General features: G+C 34.6%; 1 protein-coding gene across 1 annotated transcript in view; it reads left to right on the forward strand.

The window, feature by feature from the left end:
- The window catches only part of NCAM2 (neural cell adhesion molecule 2), a 517151-nt gene that overhangs the window by 406790 nt on the left and 83712 nt on the right, over window positions 1–26649 (forward strand). The window contains exons 10-11 of the mRNA XM_035017513.1: window positions 4949–5136; window positions 10532–10628. Coding sequence (XP_034873404.1) covers window positions 4949–5136; window positions 10532–10628 — 285 coding nt within the window. The remainder of the gene's footprint in view (window positions 1–4948; window positions 5137–10531; window positions 10629–26649) is intronic.

Here is a 26649-nt window from a genome sequence, read left to right on the forward strand (position 1 = left end):
AACTATCCTGCGTTTTTGTCTAAGCACCTTTTATTCAAGGATATATTGCTAAAATATGATTCTAACCGTTAAACCCTTAGTGCAGAAAATAACTGGCGTGCCCCAGAGTACATTTCTTCTTACATCTTAGCTTCTCATACATCAGCAGAAAAATTGGAAAAGTGGCCATGATTTTAATTATCTCATTTTATTGACTTCACCTAGAAATAAGTGAATGTGCAAATGTGCACTGGTTTCAATCAAAATTTTTTCTAAACTGTATTACATGTTTCCTTTATTGCTTGAATACAGCATATAGGACTAATAAAATACTTCCTTGATTACTTGGTATAATCACTTCAAACACTAATTTCACTATTAATGATCTACAGAAACCACTCTCTGAAAATGTACTTAGTTATTAATAGAGTAACTGACACAGTGGTATGGTTTCATAACACAATCATAAAGAGCCAAAAGACTATGGGTTGACTCTGCCACCACCTTCCCAAATATCCCAGAATCAGGTTTCTTGTATGTAGAACAAAGCTTTATAGATGACTCTCATGTTCCTTTTCATATATTAGATGCTATAAGATCTGTCCAGTTCGGCAGAACTTGAAATGACCATGTGCAGAAAGTATTACAAGTTTAACTTTTTCATAGGTAAATACAATAAATACAAAGATCTCTTCACATAATGAGAACTTGGTGAATTCACACACAGTTGGATATAAATTTTTCATATCTCCCTGTCTGAAAGTCTGATTGGGGTAAATTTCTTTATCATGTGATTGATTTTTAAAAGTTGTTTGAAAAATAAATAAATAAGTAAAAATTGTTTAATTCTAACAACTTCAACTATACAAAATATAGAAAATAATTTAATATTCTTAACACAGTCATATTTGCTTCAGATCTTTGTTTTTTTTGGTTTTTTTTGTTTTTTTTTTTCTTTTCTCTTAAACAAAAGGAAACACGTTTTTCTTTAGTTACCTTTTTTGGGGAGTGTACTCTATCTTTTGTCAAAGAGAAATTATACTGACATTTAAAAATGGTAAGGAGGACTTTATTCAAATCTATTGCAGTGGGGGTCAAGACTGTTACAATAGGAGAGAGAGATTGAACTCAATTCTGACTACGACAAGCACAAGTGGGGACTTAAAGCCAATGAGCAGAATGATAGAAGTCAGTGGATGGAAAATTACTAAGAGAAACTTTATTACATTTCAACTATAATGTGCTTCTTGCTAAACGAGCCTGACAGAATTCTTGCTAAAAGCAGGCCACGGACATGGGCATTAAGGGTGGGTGATAAAGGACTTGATCAGATTTCAAAGATACTCGGATATCAGTGGAACAATTCCCACTAAACCGACTTAGCAGGAGTCTTTACTAAAGGAAGAAGCAGACCAGGGAAGGGCCTAAGGACAAAGCCAAGTGCTTAGAGAAAGGCTTATAGAAGCCTGACAAAAGTTTTGTCAAGGAGGGCATTGTTGCCACTCTCCTTGGTTCTCATTGTGACCAGAAGCTTTCTGAAAGGGCTCCTCTCCTCTTCCATCGAGTGAATGACATATTTCATCTTGTCACTAGACAGGTTTCTCTGATATGTTCCTCTACTTGGCTCAGATAAAATGTTCTTCCAATAAAGTTATTTCTGCTCATTGAAATTTGTAGAATATTTTATTTTGGACTTGAATGGGACTTGGGGGACATGCAATGCCTTGAGAGACATTTCTACTACTTGATGTCCTGTTTATGCCATCTTCCTCTCTCCTCCTTCCCCCTGCTGTTTGGTTAACTGCCAAAGTTTATTTCCTCTGCACAATATTTGAAGCCTTTCGTGATGTGAAAGGCCTACTTTTTTAAAAGGCTGATGCTCTGAAAATTACTATTTTTGATTTATCAACATGAAACATGGCTACTGGTTTTTAGCCTGAAGTTTTCACATGTTGTTGGTAGCAGAGTCACATCCCTCTTCAACCAGTGACCCAACACTAATTGCTGGATTTTATTAACATGCCGATCTTGTGCCCGTGAACATTGCTGCCTTGGTACTGGTATGGTATCTACGAAGCATATACTGTAGAGGAATTTACTTTATGTTTTACTGTAGATGGAAGTTATCAATATTTTCTTGCCTCACACCACAAATACATTTTTTTTAATGTGGCTTTCACAATGGCATGCATTGCCTGTAAGCATGTGTGCATTCAACATCAGTGATTCCAAATTAAATTCCTACTGAGATCATCAGGCAAACAATTAGCAGCAATTACTTGCTTTTGTAGAAAAATCAAATCTTGCCCTAAGTTTATGGTTAAATTATAACACTATAACACATATTCACGCAGATGTCACATGATGGACAGAGTGGACTGTGAGTCAGCTACTAACAGTTCCATTAGCATGTATGACTTTCATATTGGGCTACATTTATATGCAAATAAATTATCCAAAAACCTTTCCTTAGAATATTATATTAAAGAGATTATATTTCATATTTATTAAGAGTAATAAAATATTTTATAGATAGAGCTAGAGATATAGATATAACCTTAGCTTTTGACTCTGAATATCAGGAAGTTTGGTTTCTCTTAGAGTTGCACCCCTAACACATCCTTAGATTTTTCACTTAATCTTCCCAGGCCTTGAAATAGTTTTTTTTTTTTTTTCTTTTTTTTTTTTCTCCTTGAAAATACCTTCTGTTCAATTTAGCCGAACTGTTGAATTGAAAATTCATTGACTGCTTAATTTCAAGTGAATTTGATGTACAGTTTTTGAGAACCAAGTAAGCATTATACACAATGTAAGGTATCACATATATAATTGTGACCGTATCTTAACTCATGAGACTCAGATCATTTGGGGGAGAAACAATGACATAGATCCTTCCACTGCCTCTTACCATGCTGAGGGAAAACATAACATCCGTGGCATTCTGCACAGAGGACAGAAGCTCACCCACAGCTGAAGGTCATGGAAAGGCTGTATTTACGAAGTGTGGGGCTCAGTTTTGAAGGTAGCCAGATGAAAGGAAGGACGGCGCATTGCAAGCTGAGAGAAAACCATAGGCAGATAGGTCTGTGTGATATTTAGCACACCTAAGTGCCAAGATGTGTTATTACTTATTTAGACAGTTCTCTTTTGAGGGATGTTAAGTTCTTCTGAGTTTTTGTTAAGATAGCAATGCATTAAGGGGCGCCCTGGTGGCTCAGATGTTTGGGCGTCTGCCTTCAGTCCAGGTCATGATCTCCAGGTCCTGGGATCGAGCCCCGCATCTAGCTCCCTGGTCAGCAGGGAGCCTGCTTCCCTCTGTCCCTCTGCCTCTCCCCTTGCTTGTGCTCTCTCTGTCTCTCTCTCTCAAATGAATAAATAAAATCTTTTTTTTTTAAAGATAGCAATGCATTAAAAGTCCTTTACATAACCTTTTAATATTTCTACCTATTTTCTCTGGAAAGATACCTAAGACTGGATTGCAGAATCAAAATTATAAAGCTTTTTAAGATTCTTTATCTTCCTGAAGAATTGTTCAAATTGTGTTCACTTCAATAATGTATGATAGGATCCACATCACCAAAATGTTGCTAGCACTGAATAATATAATTTTGTTCCTGGGTTGAATGGATATATAATGAATGGTCTCTGGTTAAAATCAACGCAAATTCACATCCCAGACCTACAACTTAGTGCTAGAATAAGCTTGGCAGCTCTTAATCCAGATCCTTCGTGCTTACAACAGGATAACACCTTCCTCACAAGGTTATTGAAAAGATAAGATAGAATAAAATGTATAATCTTATTGTCTTACATAGAAAAAAACTCAATTAATATTTCATACCTCTGTGTGAGATTGGCAATATAAACATACACTAAAACAAATATAGGACAAGAATTTTTCAATTACTTGTGCATTTGTACTGCAGATTATAATTCTTATGTATCTTATATAAAATCCCTTGATAAACAAAATTGGCGTAGCTCATTTTTAAGTAATTAGGGGTAGTAAAACAAAACATTTAAGTTAGATTACTGAAGTCGATAATTAATGAAGTGATATTTTTAAATGGTTAATATTTGTAACAATAATAATATAAATACCAGCAACATTTTAGTTACCACTTAATGTAAGGACTTTGCTTTTATGTAAAAATTTTAAAGATGAATTCTTTCAAATAGTTATACAGTCAAGATATTGAGACTCAAAGAGGTTATGATTGATTGGCATTTGTGCTACATCCTAGTTCTAGAATGGAGCAAGACTAAAAACCATTTTGTATGTCTTCACAATTAGGTTACTTCAATAAAATAATATAATAATATTGTCTGTTTTTTCTTAACTATTTTTATAGTGGTCTGATGTAGGGTCTGGAGAATTGACAGAGCTTCATAGGAACTGATTAATTTTCAAGTCAACTCTGTGGATTAAATTAAAGCATCTCTGGTTTAATTAAAACTAGAAATGATAGTTCAGGAAAAAAAATCTTAATTGTAATACTGACATTTCAACTTAGATTTTATATCTGTTTCAAAATATCTGATAGAAGAGATTATATGAGTAAGACAAGATTTAAAAATGACACAAGACCACTGATTTTGTGATCCTAAACTCACACTTTATAATGAGGTTTGTTCCAGAAACAGATTTCACATATGTAGATAGCTATTAATTAATTGAATAGATAATTTTTGTCAGATTATTAAAAGCAAACTTGACTCTGAGCATTAATGTTTCCTATTTTAATAATTGATCAATTTCGAATATTTGTATAATAATTTTAAGATTATTTGGTGAAACAGTCAAATGACATATTTTCATGAGTTCTGATGTCACATATTAAATATATGAAGTTAGAATTGCTGTGGCTTCTTTTTGTAGTCAAGCAGTTATTACTATTGTTTATGCTAATCAAGTGATTATTTATCTTAAAGTAAAGGTCCATAAACGTTATGTTATTTTGCTTTACAGATGCTCCAAAGTTTATATCAAACCAAACAATTTATTATTCTTGGGAAGGAAACCCGATCAATATAAGCTGTGATGTGAAATCTAATCCACCAGCATCAGTCCATTGGAGAAGAGAGAAATTAGTCCTGCCAGCAAAAAACACCACTAATTTAAAGACGTATAGTGCAGGGAGAAAGATGATATTAGAGGTAAGTCTTCATGTACATATGAATAAGTAGTACTATTTGAGCAGTTGCCTACTATTTTAGAATATATATATAAATATGTTAATATAAATACATTTGTATAATATATATTTATAGTATATAATATATATACACATACAAATCTTATTGTGTATCTTTCATGTGTATTTACTTAAAAAGGAAATTTTATGCATTTGGATCATGGGCCATTGATGATTAATATCTCACTCTTTACTTATATAGAAATATGAGTGTATAGCAAAAGCCATTATTTTTCATAATTTTTTTTGGAAAAAAATCAATTATATCAGGAAAAAACAGGGTGAGGGAATGAGTAATTCATTAGTTGTTAAGGGCCCAAAGTGTTCATACTAGTTATTGATTCTGAGATTATGCCTTCCTTCTAAGACTGTCATATATAACATTTTGGTGGGTACGTATTTACAAGTTTCTAAATAAACCGGATTTACTTGTTCAATGCCTCATTTCATCTTATATTTTAAATTAAGATTGTAGATAATTGTCTTTATACTGCCAAATGCCTGGCCTTTAAATTCTGTTTGAATACAATACCTTTTTTATTTTTCTACTTTATTTTACATTGTTTTAAATTTTATTATGTTATGTTAATCACCATACATTACATCATTAGTTTTTGATGCAGTATTCCATGATTCATTGTTTGCGTATAACACCCAGGGCTCCATGCAGAACATGCCCTCTTTAATACCCATCACCAGGCTAACCCATCCCCCCACCCCCTCCCCTCTAGAACCCTCAGTTTGTTTTTCAGAGTCCATAGTCTCTCATGGTTCATCTCCCCCTCCGATTCCCCCCTTCATTTTCCCCTTCCTACTATCTTCTTTCTTGAATACAATACCTTTTATTTATTAATTGTAGATTGTGTGTGTGTGTGTATCAATTCCCAAAGTTTGTGGGTCTATGATCAAAATCATGAACACTTCCAGTTTATCATGCTTTCAGTACAATTGGGAATCTCTCTCAAATAGCCTTATTTAGCTGAAAGGATGCTATGTTTTTTCCTGATCCATCACTTCCCCAAATATTTGGGTAACTGACTCTTTGCTAATTAAACAAGTGTCTTAATCTGTTTCTTTTTTTAGTTTTGTATTTTATTTTATTTACTTATTAATATAGCCAAAAAAGATAAAAGGGTAGGACTCTAAAAGGAGCTATTGTTTTGCATCGATTTTCTAGACCTAGGGCAGAAAGGCTTTGATTATCACCTATATGCCCAACAAATACATATATTATAAAATATTAGTAAGGCAAACATCTGTGCACACCACCCATTCCAAAGGATTTAAACACCTTGGGATGGGTGGTGTCTAAATCTGTTTCAATTTATTAAATTGGTTTCTTTGTAACTTTATTAGAAGAACTATTGGTGAATTGACACAGAGGTCAATTTCACAAAGACATGTGGTTATATTTAACTTAAAACTTAGGTATTTAACTAATAAAAAACTGTTAGGTTTAACTTCGGTTTTGGGCACTGTGTTAGTGTGCAGGCTGCCATAATGAATAACGCAGACCGGGTAGCTTAAACAAAGTAACCTCTTTCCCCCCACATATTTCTGTAGGCTAGAAGTCCAGAGGGTTGGGTTTTGGTGAAACTTCTGTCCTTGGGTAGGGGATGTGCCCTCTAACCATGCACTCACATGGCTTTTCCTCTGTGCACATAAAGAGACAGCTCTGGTGTCTTGACTTCTAATAAGGGCATCAGGGCCCATTTTTATGAACTCATTTAACCTCAGTTACTCCCTTAAAGACCATATCTCCAAAAACATTAGAAGTTAGGGTTTCAACATATGAATTTTGTGGGGTGACACAATTAATTCCATAACAGGTAGATTTAAGTTCATGTTTAAGTGACAGACTAATCTGTAATTTCTGCTTTAGTTCATTTTACCACCTTTCAGTTTCTGGGATAGCTCATAATTCTTCATAGTCAGTGTCAAGCAACATGTTACAAATCTGATATTTAAATATGTTAAACATTTTATATTTAAATATTTAAATATTTAATTCATATAAAGCTCTTCTGCCTACATAGCATTCCTCTCCAACCCAAACTGAAAACTAAGCAATTTTTGTTCATACATGCCGCATGATCTGTTGGCTAAAGCTTTGACTTTGAACATACGCTTTCTATGGGTATACTATTTTTTAAAATTAAATCAAAATCCTGAATAAATAACTAACAGATAGCTGATACAACTTAAAATAAAACAAAATAACAATAACTACAAAAATGAAAACCAATGAAAACATTACTAATTTTGAATTAATAGCATACATAGTTGCTTAGGATAGTAATTATTATAATAGTCACATAATTGCTAATTCTTAGAACATATAATACAACATACAAAAATTAAGTTTGCAATTGATAAATTGGTCAATGACAGATTTCTTGAATTTATTTTTAAAGTTTTTCCTTTTTCACTGAGTATATATATTCAATCTTTTAAATTTATAAATTTTAAAATGTAACAAAATATTCTATAAATCTTTCGGAGTGGTGCCAATAAAATCATCTGTAAAGGTCATCCATTTATTTTTTCCTGTTCATTTCTGGAGGTAATAAGCCAACATTTTAATATATGGGTAAAAATTGATGTAGGAACTTTCTAATAGGCTAATTGGAATAATATTGTGCTTTTGATCATCTGTATGGTTGTTCCTTGTCCTAAGTAAAATGCTAACTATTAAATATATAATTTTCTTACCATGGAACACATAGAAAGAGGAAATGAAGTTTATGAAAGTTTAGGAAAAAGACTAGTGAACTCCTTTATTAACATTGTACTCCCACGGCACCTGGGTGGCTCAGTCGTTAAGCATCTGCCTTCGGCTCAGGTCATGATCCCAGGGTCCTGGGATCGAGCCATGCATCGGGCTCCCTGCTCCGCAGGAAACGTGCTTCTCCCTCTCCCACTCCCCCTGCTTGTGTTCCCTCTCTTGCTGTGTCTCTCTCTGTCAAATAAATAAATAAAATCTTAAAAAAAAAAAAAAAAAAAACCTGTACTCCCAGCTCATATTTTGATGTTCAAAATTATATTTGTTGATCTGTTATGTACTATTAAAGCCCAATATCTTAAGTAATCTTGAATTATTTTAACTGCATATTAAAATGTGAAAAATTGGTGTCATATATAGATGTTTCTAGAACTTCCTGTATAAATATCAGCAATAATTGGTATATTTTAAACATTTAAATATATATATATATATATATTTTAAAGATTTTATTTATTTGCGAGAGAGACAATGAGAGACAGAGAGCATGAGAGGGAGGAGGGTCAGAGGGAGAAGCAGATTCCCTGCTGAGCAGGGTGCCTGATGTGGGACTCGATCCCGGGACTCCAGGATCATGACCTGAGCCGAAGGTAGTCGCTTAACCAACTGAGCCACCCAGGTGCCCAACATTTAAATATTTTTAAATTAAAGCTTTAGAATATATATTTGTTGTATAATATTTTATTTTTTTATAAAATTACCTGTCATTTCATTGTGCTGGGATTGGGTATAAAGCAACCATTGCACGTTGTATTCATATTGCTTTCCTAGAACACATCAAATATGCTGCAGGGCACATGATCTGGCCAGGTTATATCGAAGTCTGTGGGGTTTTTTTTTTCTTTTTTTTTAATAATCTGTGCTACTAGGGGTGTCTTCTATATTTGTTAATCATACAACATGATAAAGAAATTATTTCAGATAAAACTGTAAAACTTTTAACTTTTAATAAGTGAACTCCCAGGAACAGAAAACAAACAAATAAATGAAAAAACCCTGAATTGAGCCTTTTAAAAGCTGTTCCAATGAGGGGCGCCTGGGTGGCTCAGTTGGTTAAGCGACTGCCTTCGGCTCAGGTCATGATCCTGGAGTCCCGGGATCGAGTCCCGCATCGGGCTCCCTGCTCGGCAGGGAGTCTGCTTCTCCCTCTGACCCTCCCCCCTCTCATGTGCTTTCTCTCTCTCTCATTCTCTCTCTCTCAAATAAATAAATAAAATCTTTAAAAATAAAAAAAAAATAAAAAAAAATAAATAAAAGCTGTTCCAATGAAACTGGCTATATTTAAATTACTTTTTTAATATTGAGGGGCCGCACAATAGTCCTGATTCTTTGTCATGGCCATCCTGTCTGCCTTTTATCAATTCAGTGCACATTGTTACCTATGGACTATACAAATTACTCCCCTATGCAGAAATTTTGGGGGCAGATTCCTTTCTCACTAATAAAATTATTTTCAAGTTAAATTACCCTGGTTTATTAAAAGCTGAATGTGAGAAAAATGAATGTTTTAATCACTCAGGAGTACTTTCATAAGAATGGTTAAAGCTTCTAATTCTTAAACTCATGATCTATTCCTAGATAGACAGCTAACCAGAGAATGAGTGACACAGCTTTTTTGTACTTTTTCAGAATTACCATCTTCAATGGACCTCAAAATTGTACTTTTAGTTAATAGCCTCCCATTACCACGAAATCATTTTCCCCCCTTTTGGGATAGAGTTGAAATTAACAGCAACTCTTGTTGTAAGCATATTCTCTCTTAATAATAGTTACTGGGATTGAAAATTGTATCTATTACTATCATCAAATCTCTTTCCTGCATTGATACTTCAGAATTTCGGTACATTAGAATTACAGAGTTGGCCCCAACATTCAGCAATAGATTTCTGAAAGGTTAACTGAATTATGGATTTCAAATGCGTAAGGGCTGAGGTCAGCTATTTTCCACCTAAACTGAAAAAGAATGATAGAAATTGAACAGAAACGGAGGCAAGATACTATTATTAGCCATCAAGATAATGTGCCTGTCTACAGGGATTGCTACACAAGGAACAATATCTTGCAAAATGGGAAGGTTTTTTTTTTTTTTTTTTTTTAGAATGAGTCTTCATCCTTCATTAATATTTTATATTCAATAAAATCATGAGAGGGGCAAAAAAAACTAATGCATTTCCAGCCTGTCGTGTACTTTAAATCTGCTTGACTTTAGGCTAAAAAGTTCATGTCTGCGGCAATTGCAGAATATATATTTTTCCAACTGTGTACTACTTTATGAGCTTTACATACCAAATATCTAATGATTTTGCTATTCAATAGATATAATAAAATGGTGGCATTTGTCTATTGCATAAGTTAATAGTTAAACTATACCTTGCCTAGTGCTGTGGAAATATAGGTTCGTGTATTACATTTTAAAAGGGTGTGATGCTTACTTGATAGAGGAAAAAAAAAGAGTATGGCAAGAAGTTGTGAATAATTGAACATGGGTGAAGTTGGTAGGAATACTAGAGTCTATTTTAAAACTTCCATATATTGTTTTAAAATTGTTAAACTTTTATTATTATGATTATTTTAGATAGCACCTACATCTGACAATGACTTTGGACGATATAATTGCACAGCTACTAACCGTATAGGAACAAGATTTCAAGAATATATTCTTGCTTTGGCTGGTAAGTATAGCACAATAATTTATAAGATCTCATAAAATATATCTATAAGCAAATAGCTCTACATTTTAATAAATCATGATACAGGTTATTATTAGGAAGAATGAACCAGTGCTTAAAAATTTAGAACAGTTGCATCTGACAGATAGATAGTGAGGACTTAGAATATATTTAGTAATCAGGATTGATTTAAACCCTGATTCTAATCTCCCAACTTTACAAGTGAGCTATCTATAAAAGAAGTAGAAGAGGTATATCTTAAGAAAGCAAATTATATTTTATGCTAAGTAAGAATCCTATCAAAAAATTAAAAAGACATCTTGAGAGAAAATAAACTAAAATTAATCTATTTTAAAATCCTAAACTTGAAAGAACAAATAATAAGCTTATTTTTAAGGTAAATAGAAAATTTAGAGTTATAAAACTTGCACTGAAGGCTGTTGCATTTTGTGTATGAAAGCATTCTAGTTGTTCCCCAAAAGCTTAAAGATATCAAAATAGTAACATGTAGATACATTCATTTTAACTAGAAATCCAGTTATGTTTTTAGTTACATAAAGTTATGTATAACACACACATATATATTTCTAGAATTTGCATTATGTTTTTACAAGACCAATTGGAAGTCTGAAAATATACATTGTAGTATATTTTGCATAGGTCAGAAGATAGAAAAACACGATTCATTGCCTTTTAGGACTAGGTAGAGAAATATCAGAAAATTATTGTAATGTTATGTTTTAATAGATAAGTAGCTTCCATGAAAATATTTTTAAATGTTTTCTAAGTAGAGTTCTAGTATATAATTATAGTTTTATATTAAGTTACAAAATATATTTACTTGTATTAATATGTAAACCATGTCATTAGTTGTAAAGACCAAAGGGAAATTTAAAAGTTTACAAAGCTAATAATACTCAAATTATTATGTACCTGAAATCTGTTTCTCTCCACTTCAGGTTGTGCTACACCAGAGAAGGGATTGTGCGAAAGGGCTTTAGGGAAGAAAGGAGGAAGGAAAGTATTGAGATTAGAGGGAATTTAGGGAGAAAAGGAAGGAGGGAGGGATTAAGGAAGAAAGAAAATAATGAATATCACCTTCCATGAGTTCTTTAGAAAATTAATCTCAATGAAAATCATAGGAAGTAGACTATCCACATTTAGGCATATGAATAAACCATTACATAAGCAATTAAATTCTAGGAAAATGAAATGTGCTGAGTCATACCAAAATTCATGGATAATAAATTGAAGTGAGCATGATCTGTACTGATCAGAAGCATTCATTACTTACATTAATTCCAAGCCTCAGGAAATTAGGCAAATTTTCTTGTAATTAGTATGAACTTTTTAAATAAATAATAACTAAATATGTGACCAATATATGCATATGCAATTATATTAATACTAATATATATTTTACATTACTTTCTTACAAATGATGTAAGTGTGTGTCTATTAGGTAAACTTATTAATGACCAGATTTTTAAAAAATTTTCATGTGCTTGTAATTCTAGAAAAAATATGAAAAATAGAATATTATATTCATGAGATTTTGATATCTTATTAAATTCTCAGGAAATGGGGCACCTGGGTGGCTCAATCGTTAAGCATCTGCCTTCAGCTCAGGTCATGATCCTAGGGTCCTGGGATCGAGCCCCGCATCGGGCTCCCTGCTCTGCCAGAAACCTGCTAGTCCCTCTCCTACGCCCCCCTGTGTGTATTCCCTCTCTCGCTGTCTCTCTCTCTGTCAAACAAATAAATAAAAAATCTTAAAAAAAGAAATTCTCAGGAAATATTTAATGTCTGTATACCTGCATAGCTCACATTTCTTACTATAACATTTTTCATTGAAAAATATGTTTGATACCTATCCTTCTAATGAAGATATTAAGTTAATGAGTTTCCCTCAACCTAACCATAAAAAAAAAATAGAAAATGTTCACTCAAGCTAACAGCTAAAATGTTATTGGAAATATTTCTTGAATACTGCAACTTTTCTAATATTTCAAAATTTTGTGACAAATGCATACCTAAAATTTGTTTCAGAAGAGGTAGTTTCAACTGAAATTGTAACAGAGATATAAAAATAAATTAGACCCTGAGCCTTAGATGGGAAACATACGTTTAAACATCAGCATTTATAAACATTATTCCTTTGATGGGAACTCTTTATTTAATGCTTACAAAATTTAGTCTTTCCTGAAGAATTTGAACAATGAAAGTGCAAGGTGATTTTAAATAAAATGTTATGTAGAAATTTAAATATTTCAAAATAGATGTCAATATCACAGCTCAATATCTCATTGGCCTATCCGACCTAGTAAAAGGTCCAGATCATTTGGCATGTGGTATTTTATTGTTTTTAAGATTTTTTTTATTAGACAGAGAGAGACACAGCGAGAGAGGGAACACAAGCAGGGGGGAGTGGGAGAGGGAGAAGCAGGCTTCCCGCTGAGCAGTGAGCGCAATGCGGGGCTCGATCCCAGGGTCCTGGGATCATGACCTGAGCAGAAGGCAGACGCTGAACAACTGAGCCACCAAGGCGCCCCAGCATGTGGTATTTTATACTGTAGCAGATTACTTTGACTTAAAAGGGCAATACATTAAAACAGCGACAATTGCATATGAAATTATGTGCTATATATTCAGAGAAAAATACAGGAAAAAGCTACCTTTTTAACTTCCTTTATTTCAAAAATCTCTTTTTCTTTTTCCTTTTCCCTCCTTCTTTTCTTCCTTTTTTACTTCCTTTATAATTAAATCTTACATCTGAGCGAAGGAGACATCTGTATGCAGGTGGGGGCACAGAAGCCTACCATAAGGGGTCAGACCCTCAGCAGAGTTAATAGACTAGAGGGGGGTTCAATGATCTGGTTTGAGGTGTTAGAGTCTAGGCAGGTGAGAAGGATTTGCATGTGCCAAGACAGAAACAGCAAACCGGAGAAGAATGTCGGAACCTAATCAGTGTAAGGAGGGGTCCAAGTAAAGTGGTGGGGGCAGTGATGGATGATTCATTGCTACAAACGTATGGGTAAGTAACATCCGTGATTATATAAAAATACAAAAACTAGAATGACCCCGGGGTAATGGTTGGGTATTGGAGTTACTGGTGTTAAATCTGGTTTTAATGTATGTAGATAGATATAGAAAGAAGAAAATAAGTTAAGGTGTGTGTTTGTGTGTATTCAGCCATTTCTACAAGGAACTTCTGGTTGTCAGGAATCTTACTCAGAAAACAATTTCTGTATATGTAAGTGATGAGTCGCTAAATGCTACACCTGAAACCAATTTTACTGTATGTGGTAACTAACTAAAATTTAAATAAAAACTTGACATTAAAAAGAAAAAGAAAAGAAAACTATTTCTGAGCTAGCTCTATCCTCTGAGAGGACTTGGGAGCTCCAACCCTTCAAGAGCAAAGAGCACACACGGCTGGCAGCCATGTCTTGGTTTCTAATTCTGTTCCTTACTAAAAGTGACCAGGGTTTCTTGTAAAAGTGGCTGATTCTAGGAGTAGGACAAAGAGAGTACAAGATAAGCCTGGAACAATGTGTTGTGCCAGGCAGAAAAGAAATTAAAAAAAAAAAAAGACACATACCAAAAACATCCATCAACCATATTTATTTATTTATTTATTTTTTAAAGATTTTATTTATTTATTTGAGAGAGAATGAGAGAGAGAGAGAGAGCATGAGAGGGGGAGGGTCAGAGGGAGAAGCAGACTCCCTGCCGAGCAAGGAGCCCGATGCGGGACTCGATCCCTGGACTCCAGGATCACGACCTGAGCCAAAGGCAGTCGCTTAACCGACTGAGCCACCCAGGCACCCTATTTATTTATTTTTTTAAAAGATTTTATTTATTTATTTGACAGAGAGAGACACAGCGAGAGAGGGAACACAAGCAGGGGGAGTTAGAGAGGGAGAAGCAGGCTTCCTGCCGAGCAGGGAGCCCGATGCGGGGCTCAGTCCCAGGACCCTGAGATCATGACCCGAGCCGAAGGCAGACGCTTAACGACTGAGCCACCCAGGCGCCCCTCATCAACCATTTTTAACAAATACCATAATACAAATGAATTCACCTGAGGGGCATCAGTGGTTGCTAATACAGGTATATGCTGAGAAAAAAATTAGCAAGTTAGATGACAAAATAAATAAATAAATAAATGGATATACTTTTAAAGTGCCTACCTCCAAATTATTTTTTAATTACAAGAGAAAACAGCAACATTATAGTTGTAAGCTTACCAGATCCTACTTTAATTAAGTGATCAAAATTAACATCTCCATTAATGAGAAAATTAAACTTGGGTGCTACCAGAAATAGGCAACGAGAACAACACAGGATAACAATTATAATTTTCCTGCCAAAAGTGCATAATCAGAATCTAGTATGAGGAAAGAGAAGACAAATCCAAATTGAGGTACCATCTACAAAATAACCAGCCTTCAAAGTGTCAAAGCCGTGCAAAGGAATGATTAAGGAAATTTTCTATATTAAAAGACAGTAAAGATAAATATAACAAATAAATGCCATGCCTGCATCTTTTGTTATAAAGGACATTACTGGGATGACAGGTGAAATTCGATTGTAATCTTTGGATTAGATAGTAATTTAATTGTTTTCTAGAGCTTATGTAGGAGAGTGTTTTGTTATAGTAAATACACACTAAAGTTGACACCATGTCAACTTACTCTAAATGGCTCACATTAAAAAGATAAGTTCTGCGGGCTTTCTGCTCCTTGGGAGCCTGCTTCTCCCTCTGCCTCTCTCTCTCTCTCTCTCTCTGTCTCTCATGAATAAATAAATAAAATCTTAAAAAAAAAAAGATTAAAAAAAAAAAGGGTGCCTGGGTGGCTCAGATGGTTAAGCGTCTGCCTTCGGCTCAGGTCATGATCTCAGGGTCCTGGGATCGAATCCTGCATTGGGCTTCCTGCTCCTTGGGAGCCAGCTTCTCCCTCTGCCTCTCTCTCTCTCTGTCTCACATGAATAAATAAATAAAATCTTAAAAAAAAAATTAAAAAAAGATAAGTTCTGTGCACTACTTACAAGTTTTCTATAAATAGAAATTACATTTTTAAAAAAGAATAAGGGCACCTGAGTGTCTCAGTCGGTTGAAATCAGCTCTAGTCTTGATCTTGGGGTTGTGAGCTCAAGCCTTGCATTGGACTCCACATTGGGCATGGAGCCTACTAAAAAAAAAAAAAAAAAAAAGAAAGAAAAAAGGAAACTAAGGCCAATAAACAAATACACCTAAGATATAGTAGCTTAAGAAAAGCAACATAACTTGTGAATATAGATAGCATTCTTGATAAAAAAAAATCCAATCTTTTATGTGTGTGTATATATAATTTCTATATGTGATCTTAAAAATGGTTTTAAAATATTAAAAAGAATTTTTGCATATTAAATAATCATTGATTCGCAGACATCTTGTGTTTTTGAATATGAAGGTATAATTTTTACTCTAAAATACAGTAGTTTATTTAGACACCGTTTTAAAGTATAATAATAAGTATAGGGCGCCTGGGTGGCTCAGTCGTTAAGCGGCTGCCTTCGGCTCAGGTCATGATCCCAGCGTCCTGGGATCGAGTCCCGCATCAGGCTCCCTGCTCAGCAGGAAGCCTGCTTCTCCCTCTCCCACTCCCCCTGCTGTGTTCCTGCTCTCGCTGTCTCTGTCTCTGTCAAATAAATAAATAAAATCTTTAGGGTGCCGCCTTAGTGCAGTGGGCAGCGCGTCAGTCTCATAAAATCTTTAAAAAAATAAAAATAAAATAAAATATAATAAGTATAATTAGTATGGTATGTATAATAAGTATAATAATAAGTATAATAAGTATGATGATAGTACTGTTCTTAACAATGGTGGTATAGTCTTTATTTGGCAGGATATGGAAGTGTATGGTATAATAGTGTGTGGAAATTGGCATATAAACACCACTTATATTTGTGAGCTGGGTATTTCACTTCTATCTTTAGAAAACTACAATTACATGGGAAATATCAGATATTTCCCATGTGTGTTTGATAACCAATTTTGTTATATTAACTTTTTATTGAAATATCAAATACGAATACAATTAGATGAAGACAGGGACAGAGAGTTGTTTTTTTTTAAAAGACTTCTTCATGAATTTTTTTTTTTTCAAGTTCACTTCTTAGGGTGATAATGTTTTTTTCTAGCTAGAAAACATATTTCTTTTTCGATTTAAATACCTGTCTTGGAGCAAATTAAAGATGTAGAATACATAAAGGTAAATCAAATTGCAACCATATAGTTAACAATTATCATTCCTTCCTTATAGTTTTCTACTTCTAATAGAGCATGATCTGACAAGGCAGTCTATATATGTATATGTGTATTTTTTATAGTTTTTGTCCAATGACTTTTAATCTAACTTTTAAACATTATCAAATGATTTCATTCATAATTTTGACTTTCTTACTTCATCTTTGTTATATTTAACTCTTAACTGTAAACTTTTTCATATTAAATCTTAATATGATGAGCTCCCATTTGCCTCATTAGGTGATAGGTTTTTCTGATAAAGTCACCTTCTCCTGAGCACTTTTAGGGGAGGGACTCTGCTGTAAGCTGGCAGGGAACATATCTCACATTGGGAATGGGTGCTTCCATCCTGAAGGGGGTCCCAGTGCTCTACAGAAGCCATTCCAAGATCCACCTGATCAGAATTGTGTGAAGACTAAGTGAGAAAATGAATTCAAAGCACCAGCACAGGGCATGTTAAATATTAGCTAGCTACTATTATGGCCAAGCTGTAGTTCATACTGATCACTTTTCTTTGGCTAAAAATCAGTTTGTTAAATGTCTCTTTAGATGTAAGACATAGGTCTAGGGAAAAAAATACATAGATTTAGACATTATAGACCAATGCATAGTAAAACTTGATTGTGGGATAATGACCTCACTTATAGTGGACACTATATTTCTATTAAAGGATACAAAATTTCATGTGATTTTGCCACTTTTTTCCTTCTAGTCCTGTATCTTTTTCACACAAACTGCTCTTAAGTGAGTTCTCGCATGCTGTGCTTCACAATTGATTTTTATTTTAACCTCAGTCAGGACCCTGTACCTAACCCTATTAAATCTCATCTTGTCCATTTGGACACATCTTTTTAGCCTACTGAGACCCTGTCAAATCCAATGTTTTAGCCCTCTTTCCAGGATCGACTTAATTCAAAAATAACATGAACTGTGGTCATCTGTATTTTCACCTAAGTCATGGAGAAGTCTATCAAGTCATGTTTGAGAATAGAAACCTGCTTACAGTCTAACCTGGATAAATTGAACAGAATTCTGTATTTATGGAATTATAGTCAATCTGCGTGTCCTTATATCTGAATCATATTTTATCCAGACCCTTGTTACATAAAACTTGAAAGCAGTTGAAAGTTGGTTCATTTGGAAACAGACTTTCTTCAACTGAATACAAAGCCAAGTTTCTCTTACATGATCAGTTTTATTATCTAGCCTGGAAAAGTATACATCCTGCTCTTTTTTCCAAAACTAGGAGACAAACTTTTGCATGTCTTCAGAAACCATGTATGGCATCAGCTTAATTTTGTAATTCCCCTGCTCCTCTGGGGAAAAAAAAAAGAGGAAATTAGGATAGCTAGATATTATTTTCAAGGAGCCCCTGCTTGCATCAATTTTTAATCAGTTCACACTTAACATGTGTATAATGAGTTTCTAGTAAGTACCAGGCACTGTTTTAGACCTTGGGAATCAGGGGATGAGTAATATATGGCCTCTGATCTTTACATTGAAGTTAGAGTACACAAGAAAAGGGTTGCAGTAGAAATGTAGGTGAAATGCTTGGGAACAAAAAATTGAATTCTGTTTGGAATTCTTGGGGAGGGTTTCAAATAGGTGTCAACTTCTGAGTTCAGTCTGAAAGACTGAGTAGAAACAGATCCTTTGAAAAGAAAGGGAGAAATGGCAAGAATCAAGGGTACCATGCTGTGAAATGGCATGGACCCTACAGTAACCAGGAGACTGGAGGCCAAACTGGAGGTTTGAGGGGATCAATGATGGTGATGAGAACAGGAAAGTAGTGAGGTGGTCAAATTATGCATGTCCTTAAAAACATTTAGCATGTTTACATTCGCCTACATCATGTATATAGCAAGGGAAGTTTGGAGTTTTTAGTTATAAAGCAGCACAATCCTTCTATGTTGGTAGCACTGTAGAGACGGATCTCAAGATGACATAGGGTATGGGTCAATTGTCAGTTTCCATGTTTCTCTAATTAACCTAAAATTTATAAGTGTAAATTCAAACATCTTAATGTCTACTGTTCCAGAAAGGGAGATAATAGAATATATATTATATTCTTAATATGTATGTATATATGTGTGTGTGTGTGTGTGTGTGTGTGTGTGTGTGTGTAACAGCAAATGGATTGCTTTTTTGTTGTTGTTCTGGTGGGTGTCAGGGTAAAAAAGAAAAAGTAAGCTTTTTATTTCTGTGGTGGAAAATAATTCTTATCTTAAAAAAATCATCCTGACCTTATAAATTCTTCTGGCCACTGCATCATTTCTCTGCCCCCTCCCCCTCCTTAATAAATAAACTTCACAAAAGAATTGATTATATTTGCTGTGCCTAATTATTTTCCTCTCATTCTGTCACAAACTCTTCCAGTTGGGTTTTTACCTTTACTGCTCTATAAAACCTATTATTAAGGTAGCCGTTGAGGTTTTTCATGCTTGATCCAGGGGCCCATTCTCAATCCTCATACTTCTTGATCTAGTGCCAGAATATTAACCAGTTAATCACTTCTTTCTCCTTGAATCATCTCTCCAACCTCCAACTTAGCTAGCATGTCACCATCCTTTTCTGGTTTTCCTTCTTCCTCACTGGACTCTGCTTGATATCTTTTGCTAGTTGTTATAAATCTCTGACCTGTTAAAAATCACCATGCCTCAATTTTTGGATCTCTTTTTGTTTTATATAAACTCATATCCTTTATATACTAAATTCTTACAGATTTAAATACCACCTGTATTCCACCTGTAACTCCAATATATATCTTCAGCTTGGATCTTTTCCCTGAATGCTGTACTTTTATATCCAATTGCTTAATTCCCTCTCCGTTTAGATGTTTTATAGGTAATGCAAATGTCCAGATGTCCAGATAGCCAAAGCCAATCTCCTATATTCACCCCTACATATCTTCCTTTGGTATTCCTTCCATCTCAGTAAATGGCAACTGACCCTTTTCAGTTGTCCCTTTTCAGTCATCCTTGAATCTACTTATTTACTCAGGCCTAACCCTTTGATGGGTCTTGTTGATTCTATTGGAAGGTATTTTAAGATCTCATTGGTTTCATGAAATCAAATTCTGTATTCTGGTTGTTTTTATTTGTTTGGTTGTTTGGTTTGCTTTGCTTTTAATATAGATTGTTCCATAAATCCCTAAACTGGTCTTCCTGCTTTGGCCTATGCCCCCTTAGAGTATAGTTTAAAAAAAAAAAATGAAAAACAAGAGAACTTCTTTAAAAACAAAAACAAACAAACAAACAAAAAACATATTCTCTTCTGCTCAAAGCATTTTGGTGGCTTAACATTTTGCCCAGAGATGAAGCCATAATAATTATAAAGGCCTGTGAGGCTTCACAGTGTTTCTTCTTAACCTGCCTTCCTTGGCTTCTCTGACCTTTCTCTCCTTTATCCCACCTTAGTCATGTTCTGCACAGATCATCCCCCTTCTTTAAAAACCCAAGGCATAGCTCATATTTATACTTACTATTTTCTCTTCCTAGCATTTCCATACTTTTCTTTTTCCTTCCTTTAGGTCCTTGGTTAAATATTACCTTTTTTAGCAAAGATATTCTTGTTCACCCAATTTCTTTTTTCTTTTTTTAAAATTTTATTTAAATTCAATTAATTAACATATAATGTATTATAAGTTTCAGAGGTAGAGTTTAGTGATTCATCAGTTACATGTAACACCCAGTGCTCATTACATCAAGTGCCCTCCTTAATGCTCATCACCCAGTTACCCCATCTCCCCCCTTCCCCTCCAGCAACTCTCAGTTTGTTTCCTATAGTTAAGAGTCTCCTCTGATTTTGTCTTATTTTATTTTTAATACTACAACACTTCAACTTTCATCCCTATCCCCCTCAACCATCTCCCTTGCCTGCTCAATTTTTGACCACAGTATTTACAATAAATAATTTATATATATAATTACTTTTATGTAATTACAATGTAACCACCATAAGAGTAGGGATTGCTATCTCACTTTTACCCCCAACATAGAAAACTGCCTGGCTTGTAGTAAGTTTAGATGAATTATTGAATGTATAAAGGATTTAGTATGTTTTATTTAATTTGTTTATTAGTCATAGTTGAAATGCCTTATTAATAATGAGATATGGGAGTCCATGACTTGTGAGTATTATAGAGGGAAGTAATTTCCACTTATACCTCAGGAGTGAATGAGCACTTCAATGGAGGCTATTAGAGGTAAAAATGATTTAATTAAGGAGAGATCCCTGGGTTACCTCAGGTTAATCGTTGGACTTAAAAATATAGGAACAGGGTGCCTGGGTGGCTCAGATGGTTAAGCGTCTGCCTTCGGCTCAGGTCATGATCTCAGGGTCCTGGGATCGAGTCCTGCATCGGGCTCCCTGCTCCTTGGGAGCCTGCTTCTCCCTCTGCCTTTCTCTCTCGCTCTGTCTCTCATGAATTAAAAAAAAAAATATATATATATATATAGGAACAAATACAATGAAAAACAATTATTCAGAAAGTTAATATAACCACTTGTACGAAGAAAATTTTAAAGATGTGTGATCAAGTGTTGTGAAAAGATCAGGAGAACAATGCTTTTAGATTTGGCAATTGGAGAAAACCAGATAGGTAGTGAAATAAGAAATTTATAAGGTTTTAGATGTGTTGCAAATTTGCTATTAGATTAAGTTTACAATTGAAATAGGAAAAATATGTACAAAATCTTACTGGAAATAAAGTGACCACTCAGAGCAGAAGCAGATGGAACCCATCTTAGCATAGTCCCCAAGGTGCATGCAATTGATACGATATCGCACATTACAAAGTCTTGCTGAATCCAGAAAGGTCAGTCCTTTATGTGACAATTCCCTTAATACTTGGGTCTTTTATCAGATGGAGACTGACAAAGAAACCAAGCAGAGAAGAACTTAATATTGACAGTTGGGTGGCTATAAAATCATTGAAAAGGCAGAGGAAAGGGAAGACAAGAGAGTCACCAGTCTTTTGGCTTCAGGTCACGAATTAACAAAGTGCAGTTCAGAGGTCGTCTGCAACTGCTAACTGGAGGTCAGGAAACCCGACTGCCAAGTTACCCCTCTGTTGACTTCAGAGCCACCCCGTTACAGAAACTGTGTGAATAGCCTGTGGAGTATGGAGTCAGCTTCTGCCTTCATTCACATCTGTAGGTCCTCTTGTCCCGATGCACCTCCTCAGAAAAGTGGGAGTGGTGTTCCCTCCCCGTCAGTATTCTAAATGGCTTACTCAAGCATCTCATCCTGAGTACCTTCATAGCACTTAAAACCATGCCAGCAAATAAGTCTGGGACATGGAAAAAGGGAATAGCTTAGATGATAGAAATGGATGTGATGTGTCAACAGAAAATGTCTAAGATATTTCTATTACCTAGATTTAAAGCACCATTCTGGCCAAATACTCACTTGAGTACTTGCACTTAAGGGAAGGTTGACAAATATCAAACTCTTCCAACTGATCTAACTTTAGCCATACCACATCCTCATCTGTGGGGAAAGAGCTGAGTCCATGACTCTGAACCATACCTTTGTCACCAGCTTCCAGCATTTGAGAAAACCAAATTCCCAGAAGTAAAGATGTTAGGGCAGAAATTAGGAACAGCCTGTTGAAACAGCGTGACAGGAAAGAAAAGAAAAAAAAAAAAAGATTTTATAACCTGAGAATAGAGTAAGACTGAAGAAAGTGTGTCATGTGAGAGATCTTTATAGTTCATGGTAATAAGGCACAAGAAAGACTAAACATACAAAAGACTAAAAATACAAAAGGGAAGAGAAGAGCTCTCTGGTAACGCAGTGATCTGGAGAAGAGCAAAGTTAAAGAAATTACATTCAAAGATATAGGGTTTGGCCTTCAAAGAAAGAGGAAGATAGCCTTCCATTTTAGGTTTATCCAGAAGTGATAGGATACAATTTGAGTGAATTTGCTTGATGAATTCTATTTCACTCTTGATATTGAGAAATCTATTTATATTTGTTGGGAATTGTGGATGCAGTTGAGGAAGAGTGTGAAGAGCTAAAACACATACACAGAGCTAATCTTTGTTGTTGCTGTTGTCTTCAACATATTATATCTCAGTGTATCCTGAAGCCTAAGGAAATACTGTTTTGTAATTCTATGATTCATCCCACTTTAAAAATGTTTCTAAAACATTTACTCATCCACGATCTTATGTATACTCACATTATATTCATGAGCTCCCTTCCTTTTCTTCCACATGTGTATCTTTGGACATATACTTTCAGAATTTTACTTTATAAAGTGTATCTTTACTTTGGGATGCTTTTTTTTGTTAGACAGAGGAATATGATATTTGATGTATTATTTTGAATCTGTTTTCAAACATCTCTGTATATATCTGATTGCCCTGCTCTTTTTTATTTTTTTAAATAAGGCTCTATGTTTCACTTCACTTACTAGTTCCTCCTTATTTTTTTAAATATTTTATTTATTTATTTATTTGAGAGAGAGAGAGAGAGCATGCACACATGCAAGCAGAGGGAGGAGCAGAGGGAGAGGGAAAAGCAGACTTCCCATGGAGTGAGGAGTCCAAGACCCAGAGATCATGACCTGAGCAGAAACCAAGACGCCCAACTGACTGAGCCACCCAGGCATCCCATAGTTCCTCTTTATTTAATTCCATTATTTTGTTTTATCAGCATTAAAGTCAGAGAAGAGTGACTTTTTTTTTTTCATTGTTTATTACCTTTCACAAGATAAAATAATCACCAAGGCAGACTTTTTGGAAGTTTTCACTTTTATACTTTGATCAAGCTTTAGGCACGTATATAAATATCAAAATGTTTATCAACATTATTTATACACTGACAGCCTTTTTAAAGAAAGAATAAGTGAAAATAGTATTTGTGATTTTCCAGTGATTTATATCCACCAACTTATCCTCACAATGGCAAATTTAGTGTTGACATTGTTACCTTTTTTTTTTTTTTTTTGAGGAAACTAATAGCCAATGCAGTTAATTTGCTCAGGGTCATACAGCAATTCCTACAACAGTCTGCTAAAGATTGTTTTTGTCCTGCTCCTAGATAATGGCACCAATTCTTTGCTATCATACACCCTCCACATCTCTAAGCTGAACCTCAATGTTATATCTCTTACCTTCCATTTAACTAAAATATTACACTCAGGGTCAACTAAGTAACTTTATGTTGTTGAATTTACTTTGTTCCTTGACTACAAAAAATTCTACACAGGGATCTGTGTTCTCTGAAGCCAAATTGATGGTATTTTGTGATCCAAAAGATGTTGGGTTATGCATAAATTATTAAGACACTTGAATTTTTCTCCCAGAATATGATGTTCATTCTTAAGATACTACACAGGATGATGTATTGGATAAAAAAAAAAAAAAAATTGTAAGTCTGTAAATATGTCATAAATAAATAATACCTCAATTTAAAAAAATAAAATAAAATATTGACATTGTGGATACACAATAATGCAATAGCAGGGATATGGTTATCAGGGAGAGATAACAAAATGACGGTGACTAACTTTTGCCAAGTATATCTTAGGTTCTGTTTTGTGTATTGCATTACTTGATCCTTATTAGCAATCTTAGCAGTGGATATTACTCTAATTTCCACTTTAGTAAGAAAAAATATTGATGAAAATACAAAGAATTTGTCCAAGATTGCAGTTAAAAAAAGTAGCAGGGCCAGACTTTGGATCCATAGATTCTGAAGATATATATCCAGGCTCTTCATCTAACTCTACGCTGGTTCTAGTAGAGGTGAAAATAAATAATAAAGAAAGAAACACGTGTTTGTACAATTGTTCTATTCATTCAGTGATGGGTGACATTCATTAATTATTGAAATGGAAGGTGCTAGGAAGCAGTTTAGAAATACATGCTGACAATGATGGGAGCTTTGCGCATGGAATTCAATATCCACAAGCCCCATTGGAAACATAGGACTGTGTTTGATAGTCTTCTACAATATGATCCTCTGTTTGCATAGACCCAGTGAGATTAGATAATTCAAGATATTGAAAGCCAGACTGAAAAGTCTAAGCTTGATGTTATAAAGAGGAGGAAGCTTCTGAATACCCTACTCAAGGAAGTGACGTGATTGGAGTGGTGCTTTAGAAAGATTGATTTTGCATTTACATGCCATATGGATTGAAATTTGGTGAGATGTCCAATAGAAAAGGAAGCCAAGAGCCACTAATCATTGCAGATAGAGGCAGATAAGATTTGGGCTTAACGTGGAAACAGGAAGGAAGAGTAGAACACAAGAATTATGATGTGGGAATGATGAAAATAACTTTGTGACTTATTGTGATGTATATAAGAGATAGACTTGAGGATGAACGTGACTATACAACAGTGGAGAGTGGAGGGATGAATTAGAGATATTGGTTCTAGGCATATTAGACCCTATTCACTTGAATAGGTTCTGTACCTTTGTATATTATTTTTAATTACTGAAATGTTTAATTCATCATCTATTTCCTGGGGACTGAGCATAGTCCAGTCACTTTTCTCAATGTTACACACACACACACACACACACACACATATGCATGCATGTATATAAGTATGGAATAATTTGGTAGTCAGCAAGTGGTTGGACATATAAAATCAGAATGTAAAAGAAAAAAAGTATTTAGGAAGATACGAGAGCTGCAAGTCAACCATGTTTTTCCTTTTAGTCAGGTAACAGAAAGAGGAGTCCAACAAAAAATAAATACAAATGAAAACCCAGGGTAAGAGTCAGCCTGTCTGAAAATAGACTATCTGGCTAGATAAAGATACCCACTGGCTCAAGTTTTGGTAATGGTACCTTTGTGCTAACAAAAAAAAGCCTCTTATTTCTCTGTGGTTGTCTCATGTCAAGGGCACAGCTCAGCTAATGGTGCATGCCTCTGTGGTCTGAATAAGAACCAAAGACCATGTCTATTCTGAATGTATGGTCAGAGGTGGAGCCCGAGATGTATCGCATCTCTCCCTCCCCCCTTCAATACTTAGCACTTTTCCTTTTTAAATATATCCTTAAACTGAAGATTATAATTGCTGTGATGTCCAATTTAGACCTGGCTGACATTAGAGAGTAAATGGGCATGAAGTGAAGAATTGGCAGTCTTATTATAAACAATCAGCGTGTGGGTGTGTATATATATATATATATATACACACACACACACACACACATATATATAGTATATATATATTTATATTTATATTTATATTTATATTTAATGCAAACTTTAGGTCAAGCCTATAGATGAAAAGAACCTACAGTCATAATCTGGGATTAAAGAAGCATGAAACTATGATAATGTTTATGTATGGCAACTTTCATAGATCTTTAAGGTCATTTAAAATTTTTATTTCAGGGCGCCTGGGTGGCTCAGATGGTTAAGCGTCTGCCTTTGGCTCAGGTCATGATCCCAGGGTCCTGGGATCGAGTCCCACATCGGGCTCCCTGCTAGGCAGGGACCTGCTTCTCCCTCTGCCTCTGCCTCTGCCTCTCTCTCTCTCTCTCTCTCTCTCTGACTCTCATGAATAAATAAATAAAACATTTAAAAAAATAAAATAAATAAAATAAAATTTTTATTTCCAGGTAAGATTTTAATAGTCATATGACTTGGAATACATCAGTATTCTGCACATTAATCTCCAAACCTTAGAGTTATCCCATAATGCACTTAATAGGATATCCAAATAATTTACAGTTACTAATTAGAGCTGAAATGTACACTGTTGGATG

The sequence above is a fragment of the Mirounga leonina genome, unplaced genomic scaffold, assembly GCF_011800145.1.
Source record: "Mirounga leonina isolate KUSES-001 unplaced genomic scaffold, KU_Mleo_1.0 Mir_172, whole genome shotgun sequence".
Lineage (NCBI taxonomy): Eukaryota > Metazoa > Chordata > Mammalia > Carnivora > Phocidae > Mirounga > Mirounga leonina.